General features: G+C 46.1%; 1 protein-coding gene across 1 annotated transcript; it reads left to right on the top strand.

The window, feature by feature from the left end:
• Window positions 1-4611: 4611 nt before the first annotated feature.
• CCR75_001200 (uncharacterized protein) lies at window positions 4612-6078 on the top strand (the record flags this gene model as incomplete). Its single annotated transcript, XM_067959304.1, has 1 exon — window positions 4612-6078. The coding sequence occupies one exon, from the start codon at window positions 4612-4614 to the stop codon at window positions 6076-6078; it is 1467 nt and encodes a 488-aa protein (XP_067820281.1).
• Window positions 6079-18591: the final 12513 nt, after the last annotated feature.

The raw sequence follows: 18591 nt of genomic DNA, 5'->3' as shown, positions 1-18591 counted from the left end.
ACGGGCCCTCGAACGAGGTGTTCGATGCCGTCAAAGACGATTCGAATACAGCTTATGTTTACGCATAAGCGTAAGAACCTTTTGGATGATGTACCTCAATGTCCGACTTTCCGTTCATGGCTCTGCTATAAACGAAGACGTCATTAAAATGAATCAGCGCATCCTCAGTTGAGGTGCTTGAGTTAAACTCCCGGAGGTGTCGTGGGATCTGTTCAATTAAATAAAGAATAGGTCCACGAAATAGTCACAACAGTTCTGGCAGTGAACTTGGTGGACTGTCGCTCGTCGTCCACAATAGACGAGAAACGGACAAGAAGAAACGGTTCGCTGCCCAAGGCTGGGACGCCTTGAGAAACAGTCCATTCTTCGAGGTTCTGTGCAAACATCGCGATGTGTTCCCAGAAGAAGTGCCGAGCCGCCTACCAGCAGATAGGGGCATCGGGCACGAAATATATCTCGAACTTGGCAACAAGTATTGTGAGACCAGGCAATGACCGTTGCCGAAAGAACAAGTCGATTATATAGATGACTTCTTCGACAAGCGAGCCAAGGCGGGGCATGTACGTGAGAACAAGTCGCCTCACTGTAGCCCGACTTCGGTGTGCGTAAAGCCACAGGTGGATGGCGCCTGGTTCATGCTTACAATAAGCTGAACCCGGCGACCATACCGGCGCAAACGCCAATCCGCGGAAAGATGTTCTGTTGAACTCCACGAGAAAGTCAACTACCTTTTCCGCGTTGGTTTTAAGAGATGGCTACTATCAGATACTCGTGAGGGATTTCGATGTAGCCAAAACTGCAGTAAGCACCCCAAGCGGTATGCTTTGGTAGTGGCTTGTGATGCCCCAAGGTTTGAAAAACTCACCAGCGAGATTCTACCGCGTGGTGGCTCACGTGATGCGTCAGCACTGTGCCTACTTGCCTCATTACTTTGACGATGTATTCGTTCATAGTAGCGCCGAGGACGGGCTGAGCGAGATAAAGTGGCACAAGCGTCATTTAGACGCTGTGTTGCAGACTCTGGAGGACGCCTTATTGTACGACAACTTGCGAATGTGCATCGTAGAGGTCCCCGAGTTACCTGTACCGGGCTGCATTGTAGGTACACATAGTGTATGAGCAGACCCGGACAACAAGGTAATATTGGTAAAGGAATGGCCAATCCTACGACATGTGAATGATATGCGCCGATTCTTAGGGATCGCTAATTACTTGCATTCGTATGCACCGGTTGAAGTTCGTTTCTCAAACTTAACGCGAATCGCGTTTTTGAAGCCAGGCTTCGCGTCCAATGTCTTTGACATTGTGAGTGAAAGCGTTCCAGGCTTGCATAAGCGAGACTTTATCTTGCTTATTGTTGCCACTAAACCATCGATGCTTAAAAAAAGCATGGATATAAAAATCTTCTCAGCGCGAATGTTCTTCGCGCTAAGATACAGGCCATGTAGCTTTGTCGCAATCAATAAGGGATTTTTATTGTGAGGAATCGTCTCTCCAGACATGCAAATGATTAGCCGTTCTGGTAAAAGCCACGGCTTCTTTTCAGGGGCGAGATTAAACATTTTAGTGTCTTCCCTCCCCTGAGTAGTTACTACTGAAGCAGTGGTACCACAAGAACTTTTATTACGATGGCTTACGCCATCGTCATCACCTTGCACAGAAACAGGTGCAGGTGACCGTACGGGAGCCGGAACGGGCGATGAGGGATCATCCTCATCGTCGGAACCAAATAGACTATTAACTCGTCTATCAGAATGAGCCCTCTCATTCGACGGCTCATAGTCAGCCCTCTCATTCGAAGGCTCATAGTCAGCCCTCTCATTCGAAGGCTCATAGTCAGCCCTCTCATTCAAAGGCTCATGGTCAGCCGCCTGACGTTTATCAGGCGACTGTTCTATTCTCCCCGAGTCGGCCATTTCGTCCGACTCGCATTCGAAGTCGACCTCCAAAGAGGGGTCGTATTCACGTGGTGAATCACCACGTGCACCGACAACATCAAGTGTTGCGCGAGTGGAAGATACTACGGCAGACGGTCCGTCTGCCGCAAGAGATAACAGTGCGTCACCCGCGGCTGCACGAATCGCAGCTGAAGGCGCAGCACTATCAACACCCCGCATGAGTTTGTTCTTTTTGCGATGAATTTAAAATGATGGTTCTGACCAATCAACATCGTTTTTAAATTAAGTGATCACATAGTGACCACTCCATCCAATGACAGTCAGAGTGATTGTCGTTTAAGGGAGCGGTGATGTAACGGGGTATATCGCTACATGAAATTAACACTTAAGGTTGTTAATTAATATATTATCTAAGAGGTAGATAATATTTGGAGGATATTGCTTTAAATAGTATGTTCAGAAATCTTATCCATAAATAGGTATAGGCCATTATATCTATTTATTTCGCAGACTAATCAACTGTATATGTAAACAAAAGAGAGAGACAGATAAGATTTCAATTGCATGTTTAGTATAAGTTTATAATTAAGTTAGAAGTCAACAGATAGAAAGAAGAGATACTTAATTATATTAATACAGCTTTCATTTAACCCTCTATAAGCTAGTTGCCTTAAAGAGAAGTCTTCCTCTGCACGTTATAGTGTACGTGAAATAATGTAAGGCACCACTCGCAACTGCTTCAGTGCGAAGTGGACTTGTACTGAAGCAGCACAAGTCGTAGTGCCCCGTTACACTAATCCTCACGTACACGCTCAGAGATGCGGGTCGTGGGAAGGATTTCAGGTCCCACAATTGTAGGTCGGCACGTCTATTGCGGCCATGCTCTACTTCAGTACACACCTTAGCACAGCGTGGAAGCGATTTGACCGTCTTCTCTCAGGTGTAGTGAGGTAGTTGGTGGGTGCCTAAGCGACCTCACCGTAAGAAGTATAAGCGTTAGTTTAAGTGACGTCACGAGAGCTGTAATCTGGCTCCACGTGCGCACTTACGAACTAGGAAGTAGTTTTCGGACTGATTATATTTAATAGTCATCCCTTCCAACGTGAATGCACCTATGTGCATCACATACTCAAGGGTGGGTCTCGATGTGAACCACACCCAAGTGGTGGGTCTAATTACTCTACTTAAGAAATTGACCATTCCCTTAAGTACACAAAGTGCTCTTAACGGGGACTGTGTAAAATAGAGCAATTTTAGTCCGTTTTAACAGCACATTATGAATGCTGCTTTCCAAGTTTGCTATAATTCTTCCATGTAATTATAGATTGATATATTGAAATTTTACTTTAGTGAATTTTTGTTTCTTGTAATTTTTTTTGAAATCATGCTTAAATGTATGATATAATATGTTTAGTTTTACAGTGTTCTCAAAAATGTAAAATATACTAAACAGTGTGAGTCAACGACGAGCGACGGAAGCCACCTAGGTGCTGGCTAAGCTAAAATTTTCACCATTCTTAACTTTCTCTCATTTTTTTCACTTCGTTTTCGCATTCGCAGACATGGCGACAGCCGTTCACAATGCTGTCAGCATTACAATGGGAGCGCGCATTTATTCCAATCTTCGTCATATTAACGCCGCAACGAGACATATGCGTGAGATCGTGCAGGTCTTATTGAAGAACGTAGATAACTTACCACGCAAAACTTTACAAGTAGGAAGCTTTACAAATTGTACAAGCTTTATCCAGTTGATCTCGATTTTGTTAAAAAATTGTCAACTTAATCTTTGCTTCCATTTACCGCACAAGAAATCTGAGCTTCAGCATCACCATTGCTTTCGACAGAGAAAAGATTGTTCACCTTAACTATCTAGTTCGGCTTCGTTTGAACGCCAACCTTCACACATATCATCTTGTTAGCATTACAGCGTCTTTGTATTCATCGATTGCATTTAAGCCCAAGAGGATGCTGTAGTCGTGCATTAATTTCGCCATATATCAGCCATCACGCTTCGTACCTCCTCGATTATAGTGCACACGCGCGCTTTTGGGAGTTGCCCCCTCGACGTCCTGTTCAATACCATCATTACATTATTCGGCATCGCAGTCACTGGCTTCGCCATTGCTACTTCAGATTTATAGCTGCTTTGAATGCTCAGAGAGCCTTTGTCCTGGCGGTTATTGGAGCTTTATAACAACATGGGTTCAGAATTTCTCGATTAGATACGAAAGTTGTCGCCACGCAGCGTGCGCTGATTGGGTGCGTTCGACGTTGAGAGCGTGCGTGGGAACAAAATCTTGATCCCGAAACAACAATATTTATGCGGCGCCTAATTGTTGATGGCATCTCAATTAGCCACTGCTTAGCTTTGGCGGCCATTGCCTCCGTGTGCAGTCTTTCCATATCCTTCACCAACTACGTCTACTTATAATGCAATATTTACAATTCGGCACGAGAGCGTTGATGTATTTGTTGATACATGTACCGGTAATTTGTTGAAGCCTTGAGTCGCATAGTTGTAGTCATCTCGTACCTCAATTTGAGCTCTCCCCCGCCCCTTTCTCTCCGCCACACTTTACCGGCGCGGCTAGGACAGCGCTATATTGACCTGTCATCTTATCTGCCCCTCACAAACCGATTGGTGCATCGAAATCTTGCGATCGTGTTTGACCTCTGTCGTGGCATACCCTGAATTCAGTTCCCATACCGCATGCTGATTGGGCACTCGGTGCAGACGTTCGTGTCGACATCGGCTCGCAGCCGCCCACGTTGTAGTCCCATCAATCTCGAATTTCCCTCGAGCCCAGCAATCCCCGCAAGTGCTTCTAATTTGGTATTTTTGGCAAATATGCGACTTTCACAAGTGTTTCGGGCGTCATTGTTGGCGGCTGCTGCAATTTCAGCTATATCCCTTCCAGGCACGAGCGCATTGGACATCAGTGCAGAGCCCAATGTTGCTCATTTGGAAGCCTCGAATAATGAAATGTTAACAGAGGCTCGTCGTATGTCCACTCCCTCGACCGAGGATGACGATGTGGAGCCTGTCAAGAAGTCCCCCAAGAAGAAGAAGAAAAAAGTAGCCAAAAAGGCTAGCGAGGACGATGCTACTCAAGAAGAGACGCAACCGGTGGCTCCTAAGAAGAAGAAAAAGGCGAAGCATGCCGCGACCTCTGCCGTTGCTGATGATGATGCGGCTGAGGCTCCTGCTAAACATAAAAAGGCAAAAAAAGCAAAGAAGAACGTCAAGAAGAAAAAGTCACACAATGCGACTAAGAAAGCCGCAGCTACAACGACGGATACGGAAGACGAGGCCTCCGAGACGGAGGCCGCGACGGGCTCTGGAGTCAAAGACAAGAAGGTTAAAGGTAACAAAAACGAGGGCGTTATTGATCATTCCTCCGAAGGAAGTGCCGAAATTGACAAGATTGATCTACGCAATGAAGATGGGTGGGTCAGCGTGTACGACGATCCTCCGTTGCTTGTCATTAAGGCATCGCTTTATGCCTTTATCTCGTATAATGACACGGAGGTGTGTGACACTTTTAATATGACCATGAATGCTGTGGAGCAAAAGGCGGAAGAGAATGGACGTTTTTCGTACCACGTCGTGGCATATATTAACTGCACCAAAAATGGAGAAGACGAGACCCAAGGTCGATTTCTTTTAAATTTCATTCCGGAGGGAAAGCGATTGCTTTTGACCGAGTGCGGACATCGTGAGGAGGGAGAGATTGTAAACTGGTTGCGCATTCAGGATGAAGTTCCGGAGTGCATGACCCCTTCACAGCGGAAAAAGTTCCTTGCCCAACCAATGAAGCATATTCACGCCACAAACGGTGTTGATGCTGAGGCAGTGAATACGGACTTCCTTTCCCGTCTTGAAGATTTCGACAAGGAAGAGGTGGCTATAGTTGGGTTTTCTACTATATTGCTCATCGCCATTATTACCGCGTTAGTATTCTTCGTATTGCGCAAGCGTAAAGTTCAAAAAGACCTGGAACGTACGATTGCCGGTGCCAAAGCGGAGCACGCTGTTGAGGACGATGATTTGCAGACCGAGCCGGAGGAGAAAGCCACGAAGGAGCGTAAAGGCTTGATGGATAGCGCGAAAGCCAAGAGCGACGACCCTGATATGGAGGAAGGATCGTTCGTTAACTCGCCTGCCGTTCGAGTGTAAACCTAGCCTAGCTGGTTGATTTCTTGAGAAAATACTCGTAAAATTTTAAGGCTTGAGACATTAGCTGTCGGCGAAGCTTGTGTGCTTGTTAGCTGCTGCTACGTTGAGATTGGAATGGTTCAAGTGTGTTCCAATGCATTTCATGTGGAAATATATACGCACATTTTACATTAAATTTCATCTGATACGACTGTTTGTAAAGAGTCACGGAGCTGTCGATATAAATATATATAGCTTGTATATATTTATAGAGCCTGTCTTGTGCTGTCGCTCAAGCGTATGCACGCAGTTTACGTGTTCACACGCTGACTAGTTCGTAAATCCCACAATCATATCATGTTGTCGGGTGCAGTGCTTTGCACAAATGTCGCTAAATGCAGCAGTGACCAGTGTCAATTTCAGTCGAGGCAGAACAATTGCGTGGTCGGCACAGCAGAGTCTTAAATTAAATGAAGAGGGGAACTAGCACCATTGGAACCTACGTCCAGGCCTGTAGCAAGAATCTGATGAGCAGAAAGCGCGACATATGTAACAAAAGAATGCTTCATTTATGTAGGGCAAAGCCTGTGACACTGCATGTCGTCGTAATTCCGTTTTCGACTCCAGCTAGTTAAGATTCGTGAAATTGGAATTATCTTAATAGATTTGATGCTGAAGTTGTATCGGTCCAATGGCGTTCTTGTCATCGATAGCGGAGACAAATTTAGCCCGCTGTTTTTAGCGGTGGTCCATTTCAATGACGAAAACAATCCTTTACTATTTGAAATTAACCAGGATGACTCGAGAATTGAAGTGTTGACGCAGCATTTTCCTATTTTTAATTACATAAATCATGTCGTGAAATAAAAAGCTAACACTAAATAAGGACACACACCCTTTCCCCTATGATATGATGTAATGGGTTACATAATTCGTTACATAAGTATTATTACCTATAAAAAAACGATAAGAATGAAGACTCAGAAAATATATATCTTTATTCATGCTATTATCAATAATACCACACAAGGTAATTGTAACGGGGTGTTTCGTTACATGAATTAACACTCAAAGTTTGTTAATATTATATAATCTAAAAGGGAAAAAATATCTGGAGAATATTCCATTACATAATATTATTCGGAAAGATATCCATTGGTAGATATATAGGCCATTATAATTACTTGCTCCGCGGTCCAGTCATCACTGGACGCGCGCAAAGAGAGAGGTATATAAACTTTAATACAAGTTTTGTACTAGTATACATATTAAGTAGTTTGAGACAGAAGAATTTAATTATATTAAATACAGTTTACTTTTAACCCTCTTTAAAGCAAGTGTTTTAAAGAGAGTCTTCCTCTGCATGTACTAGTGTACGTGAAGTGACGTGAGGCACCACTCGCACTGAAGCAGTGCGAAGTGGACTTGTACTGAAGCAGTAGAATTCGGCAATGCCCCGTTACACCTGGTAGCACTTTGTACTACATCCAAGGACCACAGCTCTATTATCTAACATGGACATGTCAGATGATTATGGAAATTCGCATCACGTTTCGTTTGATAGCTACTCCTTTCTAAGTGACATAGAAAGGAGTGCGGTCGAACGAATGGGTTCGACCGTAGGGAATGATGCCATCTTGGCCATGCTGTCCGATTAAGACAGATATGCCCTCCATTCAGCCATCGCCAAGTTTATACAACATGAACTTGACGAGGCGAAGGAGAAGGTGGCCTTGCTTAATCAGCAAGGCTCTCAACAGGCTGAACTGTTGAGGTTACAACAGGTACAGACGCGTCGTCCCGAAACCTTGAAGATTGACATCTCTAAGCATGGGGAATCGAAGAAGACTCCCTCTTAAGATGATTCGTTGAGTTGGACGATGCCATAAAGGCTCGTCCCATCGTCGATGAGCAAATGCAAGTCGCATTTGTTCAATTAAATTTGGCAGGTCGTGCGAAAACATGGGCATTGGGCCTCAAGTTGCACGAACCATATGTTTTTCGCTCGCTAGAGGCTTTTAAAGCCCAGCTCAAACAGACGTTTCAACCGCCTAAGGCTGAGTTCAGAGCTCGATCAGAGCTTCTAAAATACAAGCAAGGCAAGCGTGATACTCACGCTTATTCCTAGCACAAACGACTTTTAGCGAGTTGTATCACGAACAGCTCAGTTCATAAACCACGTTGATTTCGGTGTTCATGCAAGGTCTTTGAGCTGCAGAACCAACACGGCTTTCAGATAATCCCACACTAATAGCCGGCTTACGGATGGTCCCGTGAAGACGCACCTATTCCGCTTGGAACTGGATACGCTTGAAAAAGCAATATCCGTTGCGGAACAGGAGGACTTTAGCTTGAGACAGGCTCAAGCTAGTTCGTCATCGTATATCATCCTCCACGACGACGCGAGCTTGGAGGTCCAGAACCTATGGACCTCTTTAATGTCGAAAGCGAGAGACATCGCTTTTCGAACAATAAGAGATTGCAGAAATGCCATCGCTGCCAAAAGTTAGGTCACTACGCTTATGAGTGTAGTGGCCCACGCCCAGTACCAAGGGGCACTGAACGTAAATTTGGACCGAATGCCAAAAAGGACAACGGTCATGAGTCCGACGTTGTTGCGAAATCGCAACAGCAAGGCGGACCGCCAAAAAGTGGTCGGGGTCAGTAGGGGCGCAACGCCCTACTGATCCAGCAACCTCAAGAGAATTTGAAAATCTCTTGACTAAAGTTGCTCCAGACACACAATCGTTATGTGTCTCTGCACCTGGTGATGAGGTATCCCTCATCACCTTGAAAATTAAAAGTGACAAATGTTTTTTCACTTAGAGCCCTAGTGAACTATGGGGCGTCGAATAGCTTTATTCGTCGCCAGTGGCTAGAGTGTCGTAGGCTTAATATGTTGGGCGCGACATCCCTCCAACGAATATGACGGTGCGTCTTGCGACAGGCGCATGCATAATAGTGATGGAACGGGTAGTGAAATTTCACTACACATTGAAAGATTTACAGTATGATGATGATTCCATCGTACTGGATTCGGATGACAAATTGATGTCATCCTAGGTTTACCTTGGCTCAAAAATACGAGCCAAGGATAAGCTGGCAGCATCGACCCCTTAAGATGCCTGCCACTCGTTCATCAGATGGCCATCTGATGAACGTCTTGGAGCGTCCACAAGCGTGTGGATTTACTACGTGTGAAAGCGATGGCCTCACTTAAAGTACGGTCGTTAGTACGACTGCACAAGATCACAGTGTGATTACTAATCACACTCTGGAGTCAGCTACCGGTGGCTGTGCTAATGCACAGGCAGCGCCGAAGGTCCACCACTCGAAACAGTCGAGTGGATTGAGACATGAATGTACGCCTATCGGGCGACATTCAAGGAAGATATCGGTTGCCTAAAGGGACACAACGATGATCCTAGGTCGAGCAGAGTGTCGACCATAGAGGACCCGACTGTGATAGCGCAGTCTCAGTCAGAACACGCTGAGGAAATAAGTCCCCACGTACTTGAGGAGAAATCTCCTCAAATCGTTAATGCTGATGTGACAAGACTTCAGCATCCCGAGGGATTAATCTCTCGGCAGCCTGTGGAAAAGGGATTCATGAAGAAACCGAGACATTGAATGTCTCGGTGAATAACGGATCAAAAGTGGGCGCTTATACTCTCGATCTGTATGCGCCTCCGAAGTTAACTTCGGAGATAACTCAATTACCAACCCTAGAACCATAGCGGTTCTTAAGAGATATGCATAGTGGTAGAATACAGCAGATCTGCGTACTCGTCACAGAGGACGAATACGCAGCCGATATCCGGTCAGCAGTTACTTTTTGCAGAGAACGAATGGGTTCTCAGCAGCTCATCGATCAACGGGAGTGTCCTTGATGTGAATAATCGATTGAGAGATATACTACTCAATCCTGGGAGTCACTTAAGACCAATCCTTTATACAAGGTTTGATTGAATTCAGGGATGTATTCCCTGAAGCAGTTCCATGCAAGTTGCCTTAGGGTAAAGGTACTTGACATGAGATTAAACCGGGCTCGAAGTACTGTGTCGTGAAGCAGTGGCCCTTGCCTTGTGTACAATTGCTTGCGATTGATAAATTCTTTACCGATCGATTAAAAGCGGGCCATGTTAGGGAGTAACCCCCCCATATAGCTCTCCGACCTTCTGTGTGTGAAAGGCCTCAGGATAGTGGCGGATAATGCACGCATTCAATAATCTGAATGATGCCACGGTACCGGCTCAAACGCCGATACCCAAAAGAGACGTAATCATAGATGGCTTGTCTAAGAGTATTACCTTTTCGTCTATGGATCTGATGGATTGATTTTTTCGAATCCTTATGCGTGAAAGGGACATCCCGTACACTGCAGTGAGCGCTTCTAGTGGGATGCTCTGGGAATAGCTAGTAATGCCACAGGGGCTTAGTAACACCCCTGCAACATTCAACAGATGCGTAACGAATCTGTTGAGACCGGTGCAAGAATTCGAACTGAGTTATTTCGACGATTTTTCGTTCGTAGCCGGGCTATGAACGAAAGGACGGACGTGAAAGCTCATAAAACCCACGATCGTTAGGTTCTTACACTTATGCGAAAGCATGAATTATACTCAAATCTCAAGAAGTGAATAGTGGCTGCAAGTTAAATACTACTTCTTGGGTGCATCGTCGGTAAACACGGCGTGCGCCCTGATCCCGAAAAGATCAAGGCATTTACCGATGGTCAGTTCCAGTCGATGTCAAGGGACTTGGAAAGTTCCTGCGTATTTGCATAAGTACTTCCGCAATTATGCCGAGATGACAGTTCATCTCTCTTGTCTTTGAAAAAAAGACGATAAAACGCTATGGATCGCCGATTGTCGGCATTCCTTCGAAGGTATCAAGCAAAGCTTGATGCAATCGCCCATCTTCGCGATTGCAGATCAAGACAGACCATTCCATGCCGACCCGATTTCGAGCCGGCTGCGCGTTCCAACAGTGAAAATAATCCCACTGTTGCAACACTCATTTCAAGTGTTCTGTCATCAACCTTGTTTGATGACTTAAAAAAAAGCCTACGAAGAAGATAAGGGTCCGTTGCGTTTATTGGATTATCAGATAAATGCATCCGATAATACTTTTTTAATATTTACCGGCTTTATATCGATCGTCATCCGATCGATACACAACACGCAACGGCATATTGTATTTCACAGCCCTTGCAGGCGACACTCCATCCCAAATCCCAATGATTTGCGCTTGCGCATCATGTATGAGCGTCACGATGCACCAATAACTGGGCATCGTGGACGTGAGAAAACTTAACTCACAGTAAGTCGCGACTTTTATTGGCCCCGCCAGTATCAGTTTATGCGCAAGTACGTTCGTGCTTGCGAAGTATGTCAACGGGTGAAGCCCAGCCCTTCATCCCGTGCACCTCTCCAACCTCTACAACTTCCAGCAGAGTGTTGGCAGTCCGTATCTGTGGACTTCGTCTTCGGATTTCCCGAAAACGACCACAAAAATAATGGAATCCTTGTTTTTGTAGACAGATTCAGCAAGATGGTGCACCTTGCTGCGGTACCAGAGTCGATTACGGCTCCGGGTTGTGCCCGTGTCTTTATCGACACGGTATTCAAATTCCACGGTTTACTCCGTGAACTGGTCTCGGATAGAGATCCACCGTTATCGGCGGAGTTTGGCAATCCGTATTCTGATCTCTCGGAACACGGCTGACTATGTCAACATCCGATCACCCAGAAACGGATAATCAAACAGCGTCCTCGAAGAGATACTTCGAGGTTACGTCCAATCGTATCCGAATTGGAGCGAGTTTTTACCGATGGTCGAATTCGCCATCAATAATTCGGTGCATGCGTCTACAACGCATACACCGTTCTTTGTGAATGGCTTACGCCATCCTCGCATACCGACCCAATTAGAGGGATCCTCTAGTCTAAGGGGGGGGGACTCGCAGGAGCAAAACCAATTCTGGCTCATGCTCAACACGCGTCGAAAATAACAACGACGCGAGTGATGTCAATGTCGAAGAAAACGACATCGAAAATGAGATTGATCTCATGGCAGTACGCACTAAGCGTACTGAAAAAGACAAAACAAATGAGTTAGCGGAAGAGTTTCTGCTAACTCGAGAATCAATTATCCGTTTCGTTCAGGATTCTATTGCTAACGCAGTGGACCGACAGAAATGGAATGCAGACAAACATGGAAGAGCAAATGTTAATTCATTCAAATTAATGATCTAGTGCTACTCTCTACGGTAAACTTACCTAAACGATTAGTCACTAATGTGGGTAGCATTAAACTACTACCCAAGTTCATTGGGCCTTTCCGTGTACTGCATCGAAGAGGCAATGCGTACACAATAGAATTGCGACGTAGGATGCGAACGCATCCTACGTTTTACGTTGGTCGGCTCCGGCCGTACCATCAGTACGCGGCTTCTTCCGAGGACGGATTTGACCACTCTTTACAAGAATACCCAAAAGATTATTGTGATCGCGAACCAGATTTTCATGTTGAACCTGAAGTTTCTCAGGCCGGTTTCGAAGATCCTCGAAGCTACGATGAGCTGACGACAGCTCATCGCGGACAGCATGATACTTCCGCTCGTACTCCAACAAGGAGTACGCACTCTTCGAACGGTCTTCCAACCGCTCGATATGGTGAGCCTGCACCGTCTGCTCCAACGAGCGACGCTTACCGCGCTCGTGGTCAAGTCCCTCCTCCAAATCATGGAGGAAGCGATCGAGTTTGTCGACCATCGACACTAGATCCGACACATGGGTCGGATTTAATTTTCACTCCTCCGCCACAACCATTGGTGAATTTCCAAGGCTGTCAACGTTTCCTTGTGGAACGTATACTCCGTGATGTGAAGGGGTAGCGAACAAGTTATCTTGTTCGCTGGTGCGGTTTACAACCTTCACATGACAGCAGGGAGCCTCGTTCCCAGCTGGTTGTTGACGTTGAGAGCCTCGTCCGTCAGTATGACGAGACCCATCCAATGGATCATAAGGTCTATCAGAAAACACGCGCCTCTGGCGCCTGTAAATCGATGGCAAAACGTCAATCTCATCGCGCATCTCGATAGAGATGCGAGCCCTTCCCCTGGATCACTGGTGACCCGGCGAGGACGCCGGAGGAGATCGCTGCCCGCGACGCTCTTCATGAGCATTACCTTACGCCGAAGGTAATGACGCGAAGCCAGTATCTGACGCGTTTACGTGATCAAGCTTGTGGGGCTTCGGTGACCTGCATGAGAAAGATTCTGATCGTTTTGTTTCCAAACGAAACAAGGAGTGAAAACGAAGTCTCATTTGAGAACTGGGTTCACCGGGCCCGCAAACTCCGTAATATCTGGAATATCAGAGAGTCTGCGGATTAAGGTGAAGCTTCGCTTCGACTTCGCTAAGCTTTAGGCCAAAGGCCAGTTACGTTCAGCATTTATGCCACAAAACGAAGTAAGGCTAGCCGATATTTCAGTGCTACGGTTGACCGTACAACCAAGGATCGAAGCCGCACTGAGGCTTTAGATCCACCTAATCCCACGTTTAGTAGTGGGAAGCGACGTTTGACGCGAGTTGACCCTCAGCTTGGAGCTCAAAAATGTCAACGTTGTACGGGCAATCTTGCCGAAGAGGTACCTCGAACTCCCAAGAGTTTTTGGAAGAGGGTTACCCTAGCCACTTCACCAGATACTAGTATTGACCCTCACGACGACGTCGCTTTAAAAGTTTCTCCACATGAAACTGAAGGTTTCCCCGCGCATCAAGCGGTGCGGGAGGGGGCCGAAATTTCGGCGGAAGCATTTGATGCTCAACGACACGAGGTGCAACTTCTTCGTGAGGTCCTTGCTCGGGTTGGGAGCTCTTTTGAGGCGGTTCGGGCGTCTTTCGCCGAAATCGCTTTTACCACGTAAAGAGGGCCAGTTGGATATCCTGGTGAGGATGCAACAATCTGCGGCACGACCGCCTGTCTCGGCGCAAGCGCCTTCAAGTCCAAGTGGGAAGGGTCCCGATATGGCTAAAGCAAGCCAACGTAAAACACTGGATGTGTACGCAGCTTGTTGGGAAGGTTTAGCGTATAAGCTAGGCCCTTCTTGGCCACGAACGTAAATGGTCCAATAAAGCGCGGGCGAAATTTGGTCTTGAAGACCGCGGATACCAAGTTGGTAGGTAGGTTCTTAGCGTTTAGTAAAACTCGGTCTCCGACCATATACGAATTAATACAGTTTCTGCTTTTGGCATCTGCTTCTTGTTTTTGTTTGTCTTGGCTATCAGCCATCGTATCTCTTACATGTCTTAAGATACTAAATCGCGTCGCGAGAAACTCGCTTACTTGTTTCCGAACGGTAACAGGGCTGATATCAGCAAGCCTATCGGCCGATTCTCCCCCACCAAGCCCTTAACCCTGCAGTGGTATCGTTAATGGAACGCGCGGTTGGTAAGACCGTTTACATAGAACACAGTATAGCCTGTAGAGGCATGAACAGCGTCATTGAACGCAAACTCCACTACTGGGAGCATTGAGCTCCAGCGCTTTGGTGTCTGAGCACACACGCTGCGTTAAACGTCTTCAATGACGCGATTGACAAGTTCAGTTCGACCATCGGTCTGTGGATGGTCCGCAGTGGACATCTCCAATCTGGTTATAAGCACTCGGAAAATTGATTTCCAGATTTACCCGTAAAATCGGGGATCCCGATCAGAGATAATTGCCACTGGCAAACCATGTTTTCGAAACACGCGATCGATGAACAGCTTAGCTGTACCGTCTCCATCAATGGAATCTGGCACGGCTGCTTAGTAAGCCATTTTGCTCAAACGGTCAACAAAGACCACTATACCGGAGTTACCGGCTGAATCTTTCGGTAGCCCAAAGACGAAATCCATACTAATGGACTCCCACAATCCTATGGGGACGGGAAGACTCGCCAGTGGCGCAGCAGCATGTGTCGAGGGTTTAATCCGTTGGCACGTTTCGCATGTGCGAATATATGTGCTGACCCATTTTTAAAGTTTGGGCCACCGACTCTGGCCTATGAAGCCGTAGGTCTTTTCTCAAGCGAGATGACCACCAAGGACAGTATCGTGTGCCTCATATTGGATCCGGTACTTCACCTCCTCATCATGAGGAACAATGACACGCGGAGGGTCCGCGATGTTTGTGCAACAGGTTGTTATCGATAGAAATCGATGTAACCTTGCACGCAAACGTGCCGCCAATTTAATACCCAATTTGAGTCCTATAACGCTCGTAGCAGAGCTGCACACTGTTTATCCTTGGCGTAAGCCGAACTGATTAATTCAGGAATAGGTGACGAGATAGTCGTTGAATGAGAATCTCATAATCCGGCCTGCGTGATAACGCGTCGGCCAAAGCATTTTGCTTGCCGGGCTTATACTTCACCACGAAGTTGGATTCCGCAAAAAAAGATAGTTATCGGGCCATTTTCTGTGAGAGATGGGGCGACTTAGTCGCCGTGCGCAATGATGTGTGATCTGTAAAAATCACAAACGGCTTAGAGCCGAGTGGATGACCTCTGAATTTGACGAGAGCATACTTCATAACAAGGAACTCTTTGTCATGAACTGGGTAGTTCTTTTCCGCAGCTTTAAGCTTTTTAGACTCGAACGCAATAACACGTTGATGCCCATCAACATCTGTTTGTAACAGAGCACTGCCAATGGCAAAATCTGATGCGTCAAAGACGATACTGAAAGGCCAATTTGGGTTTGGCAGTACCAGAATCGGGGCATGGATAAGACTACCCTTAACTGCTCGAAAAGCATTATTTTCGGTGCTAGTCCAGCACCATTCTATATCTTTCTTTAGGAGTTTAGATAATGGCCTAGCCATATCAGCGTAATTTTTGCTATATTTGTGTAAATAATTGGCGAGACCCAACCACTTAAGCAAATCCTTTTGGTTTTTAGGAACCGGCCAATCTACTATGGCTTTTACCTTAGCGGAATCGCTCTAAGGCATCGCTTTCCAATGAAGTTTTCTAAAGAAGGAATTTCGTCTGCGCCAAAAATGCATTTAGATGCATTGGCATACAATTTTTTTGTGCGCATGCATTCGAGCACTGCTCGCAAATGGTCTAAATGGTTTTCCATATCCGACCGACCCTGCTCCGCACGACTATGGACAAAAATGTCATCGAAATAAGTCTGTGCATAACCTCGATGAGGGCGAAACAGTTGCGTCACTAGACGATTAAATGTTGCCGGGGCGTTGGAAAGCCATTGTGGAAAACCAGCCACTCCCATTACATGCCGCTTTGGGTGCTAACCGCTGTAAGCGGGATATCACTAGCTCGCATAAGCACTTGGTAGTAACCATTGACTAAGTCCAATGCACTGTACATTGTACATCCCACCATATTGTTCTAAAGAACATCTTTTCTAGGAATGGGGGTTTGGGCTGGTATAGTGGCAGCCTTAAGCTTATTATAAGCATGTACAATGCGCCATTTACCATTTGGCTTTTTGACACAAAAATGTCGGTGTCGAATGAGGAGATTTGTTCTCTCGTAACATTTCAGCCTCGTGCTTTGCATGGAAGAAATCGTCAATGACGTCACACTGCTCCTTTGGTAAAAGCCATTGTTCTTGTGACACAGTATTTGGTTCCCATTACTAAGTCAATTTCATGATGAACACTTCTATCCGGAGCTAAAACAGATGGTGGGTTATTACATACCTTATCTTGGAATTCCTTAATTAAGGAATAAAAAGGATCCGTAGGATCTTCCAGGATCGGTGACCCATTTCGCGCACAAAGTGCACCTTTTGTGTCATCCAGGACAGCTTCGTCTAGAAGTGACGATGAGTTTAACTCAACCATAGGTCGAATGACCATCATTTCAGATAAGTCACCAGTTTTTAAGACTCGACCGCACTCATCAATAGACATTTCGTCTAGCTCTAAAAGAGCATGTAACGAGAGGATTGCCGCAAGGCTTACTTCCCCCTCAATGTTACCGGTTACGCCATTTACAAGCGTATGTACTTGCTCACTCGTATCACTTTGTGAGGGTATACACGCTTCGTGTCCATCCTGTCTTGGAGTGAAGATGAAGACAATACGCCTTTTAGAGGCCGGGACATTCACGTCCCCAGGGTTTTCAGCCTGTATTGGTTCTATACAAGACATGGTGTCTAATTTGACATCCGATAAAGAGTTAAAAAACTCAACTTCCTTATCCAGCGAACGTTTACGTGTCGCCTCACGTGCATTAGGAGGATTTGACCCAAAATGCCCTGGCGAACCGCCAATAGTGTCACTATTGACACTTAGGATGGTGCCACCTCGGCCGACCATACTCGGTGGACTTAGACGTGCCACTCCACGTATCTCAGGGATATTGCACGCTGCTTTCAGCATTTAGTGAATCGTTAGTATAGCGAGTGTTACTCGACGAAGTACGTGCCGTTTTACTTATTTCTGCTCAGTCGGGCTCAAAATTAATGTTTTTAACATTAGAGTTTATTAACTCAGACATGCCAATGTCTAAAACAGTGACAGACTCATTCTTGGTATGGCCTGGCTAGAACATCATGAACCGAATTAGTAATATTTATTGTGAGGAGTAGCTTCTCCAGACAAGCTATTGATAAGCCTTTCTGGCAAAAGCCACGGCTTCTTTTCAGGGGCGAGATGAGACATTTTACTGTCTTCACTCCCCTGACCGTGGATCAATTGGAAGTCTAAGACCTTAGGCGCCACGCGCAATATTCCTAGCAAAGTTTTGGAGAGTCATGGACCCACCTTTGCTAGGCAACAAATGAGATCATATCTCGAATCCAAATCAAGGACGAGACAGCGTTCCATACTGTCAAAGTCCAGAAACTTTATACCTAAGTTCAATGGAACTTTGGGAACAGTGACCCGAGTCCCTGTCCCTAAGCAAACAGTGTTATTGTATTATCTCCATGCGCTCTAAGTACCTCCACGTATTGTTGATTTCCCTCAATAGAAAGGCGTCGAGCATAATTGCAAGACACTCCTGAGTCAATTAAAATTGACCACGGCTTACCAAAGCCCTTTACAATCGAAATGAGCACCAAGCTAATTGGGGCAAGGTTCTATTTATTCTCACCTCCTTGAGGTTTAACCGAGCCTAGGTCTTCCCCAGAAGGGCGCCCCGCATCTACTGGGTATCGACGTTTCCCCGCACCGTACCAGATCTCTGGTATAGGTCGGAGTTGGAGCTCTTTCGGGCTTTACGCAAATTTCGAAGTGGGCAGGCAGGGCGTAAATGTTTCGTGCATTCGCGCACATAACATCTACGGATGGTCTTATGCTGTTCCACAGCTTGAAGAGCCTCTTCTCCTTCCTCAACGAGGCTTATAAACATAGGTTCCGCTCTATTAGACGGAACCCATGTGCTCGAAGAGCTTGTTCGGTAAACAGGCGTGCTAACGCGGGCAGACTTAAAGTCAAAGTCGGCGCGTAGCGCTATGGCAACTGCCTCTTCGAACGTAGCCGGATGAGATCGGAACAATTCCGTCCGGG

Source organism: Bremia lactucae, linkage group LG1 (assembly GCF_004359215.1).
Source record: "Bremia lactucae strain SF5 linkage group LG1, whole genome shotgun sequence".
NCBI lineage: Eukaryota > Oomycota > Peronosporomycetes > Peronosporales > Peronosporaceae > Bremia > Bremia lactucae.
The sequence above is the reverse complement of the archived record's forward strand: the minus strand, read 5'-3'. Positions and strand labels throughout refer to the sequence as shown.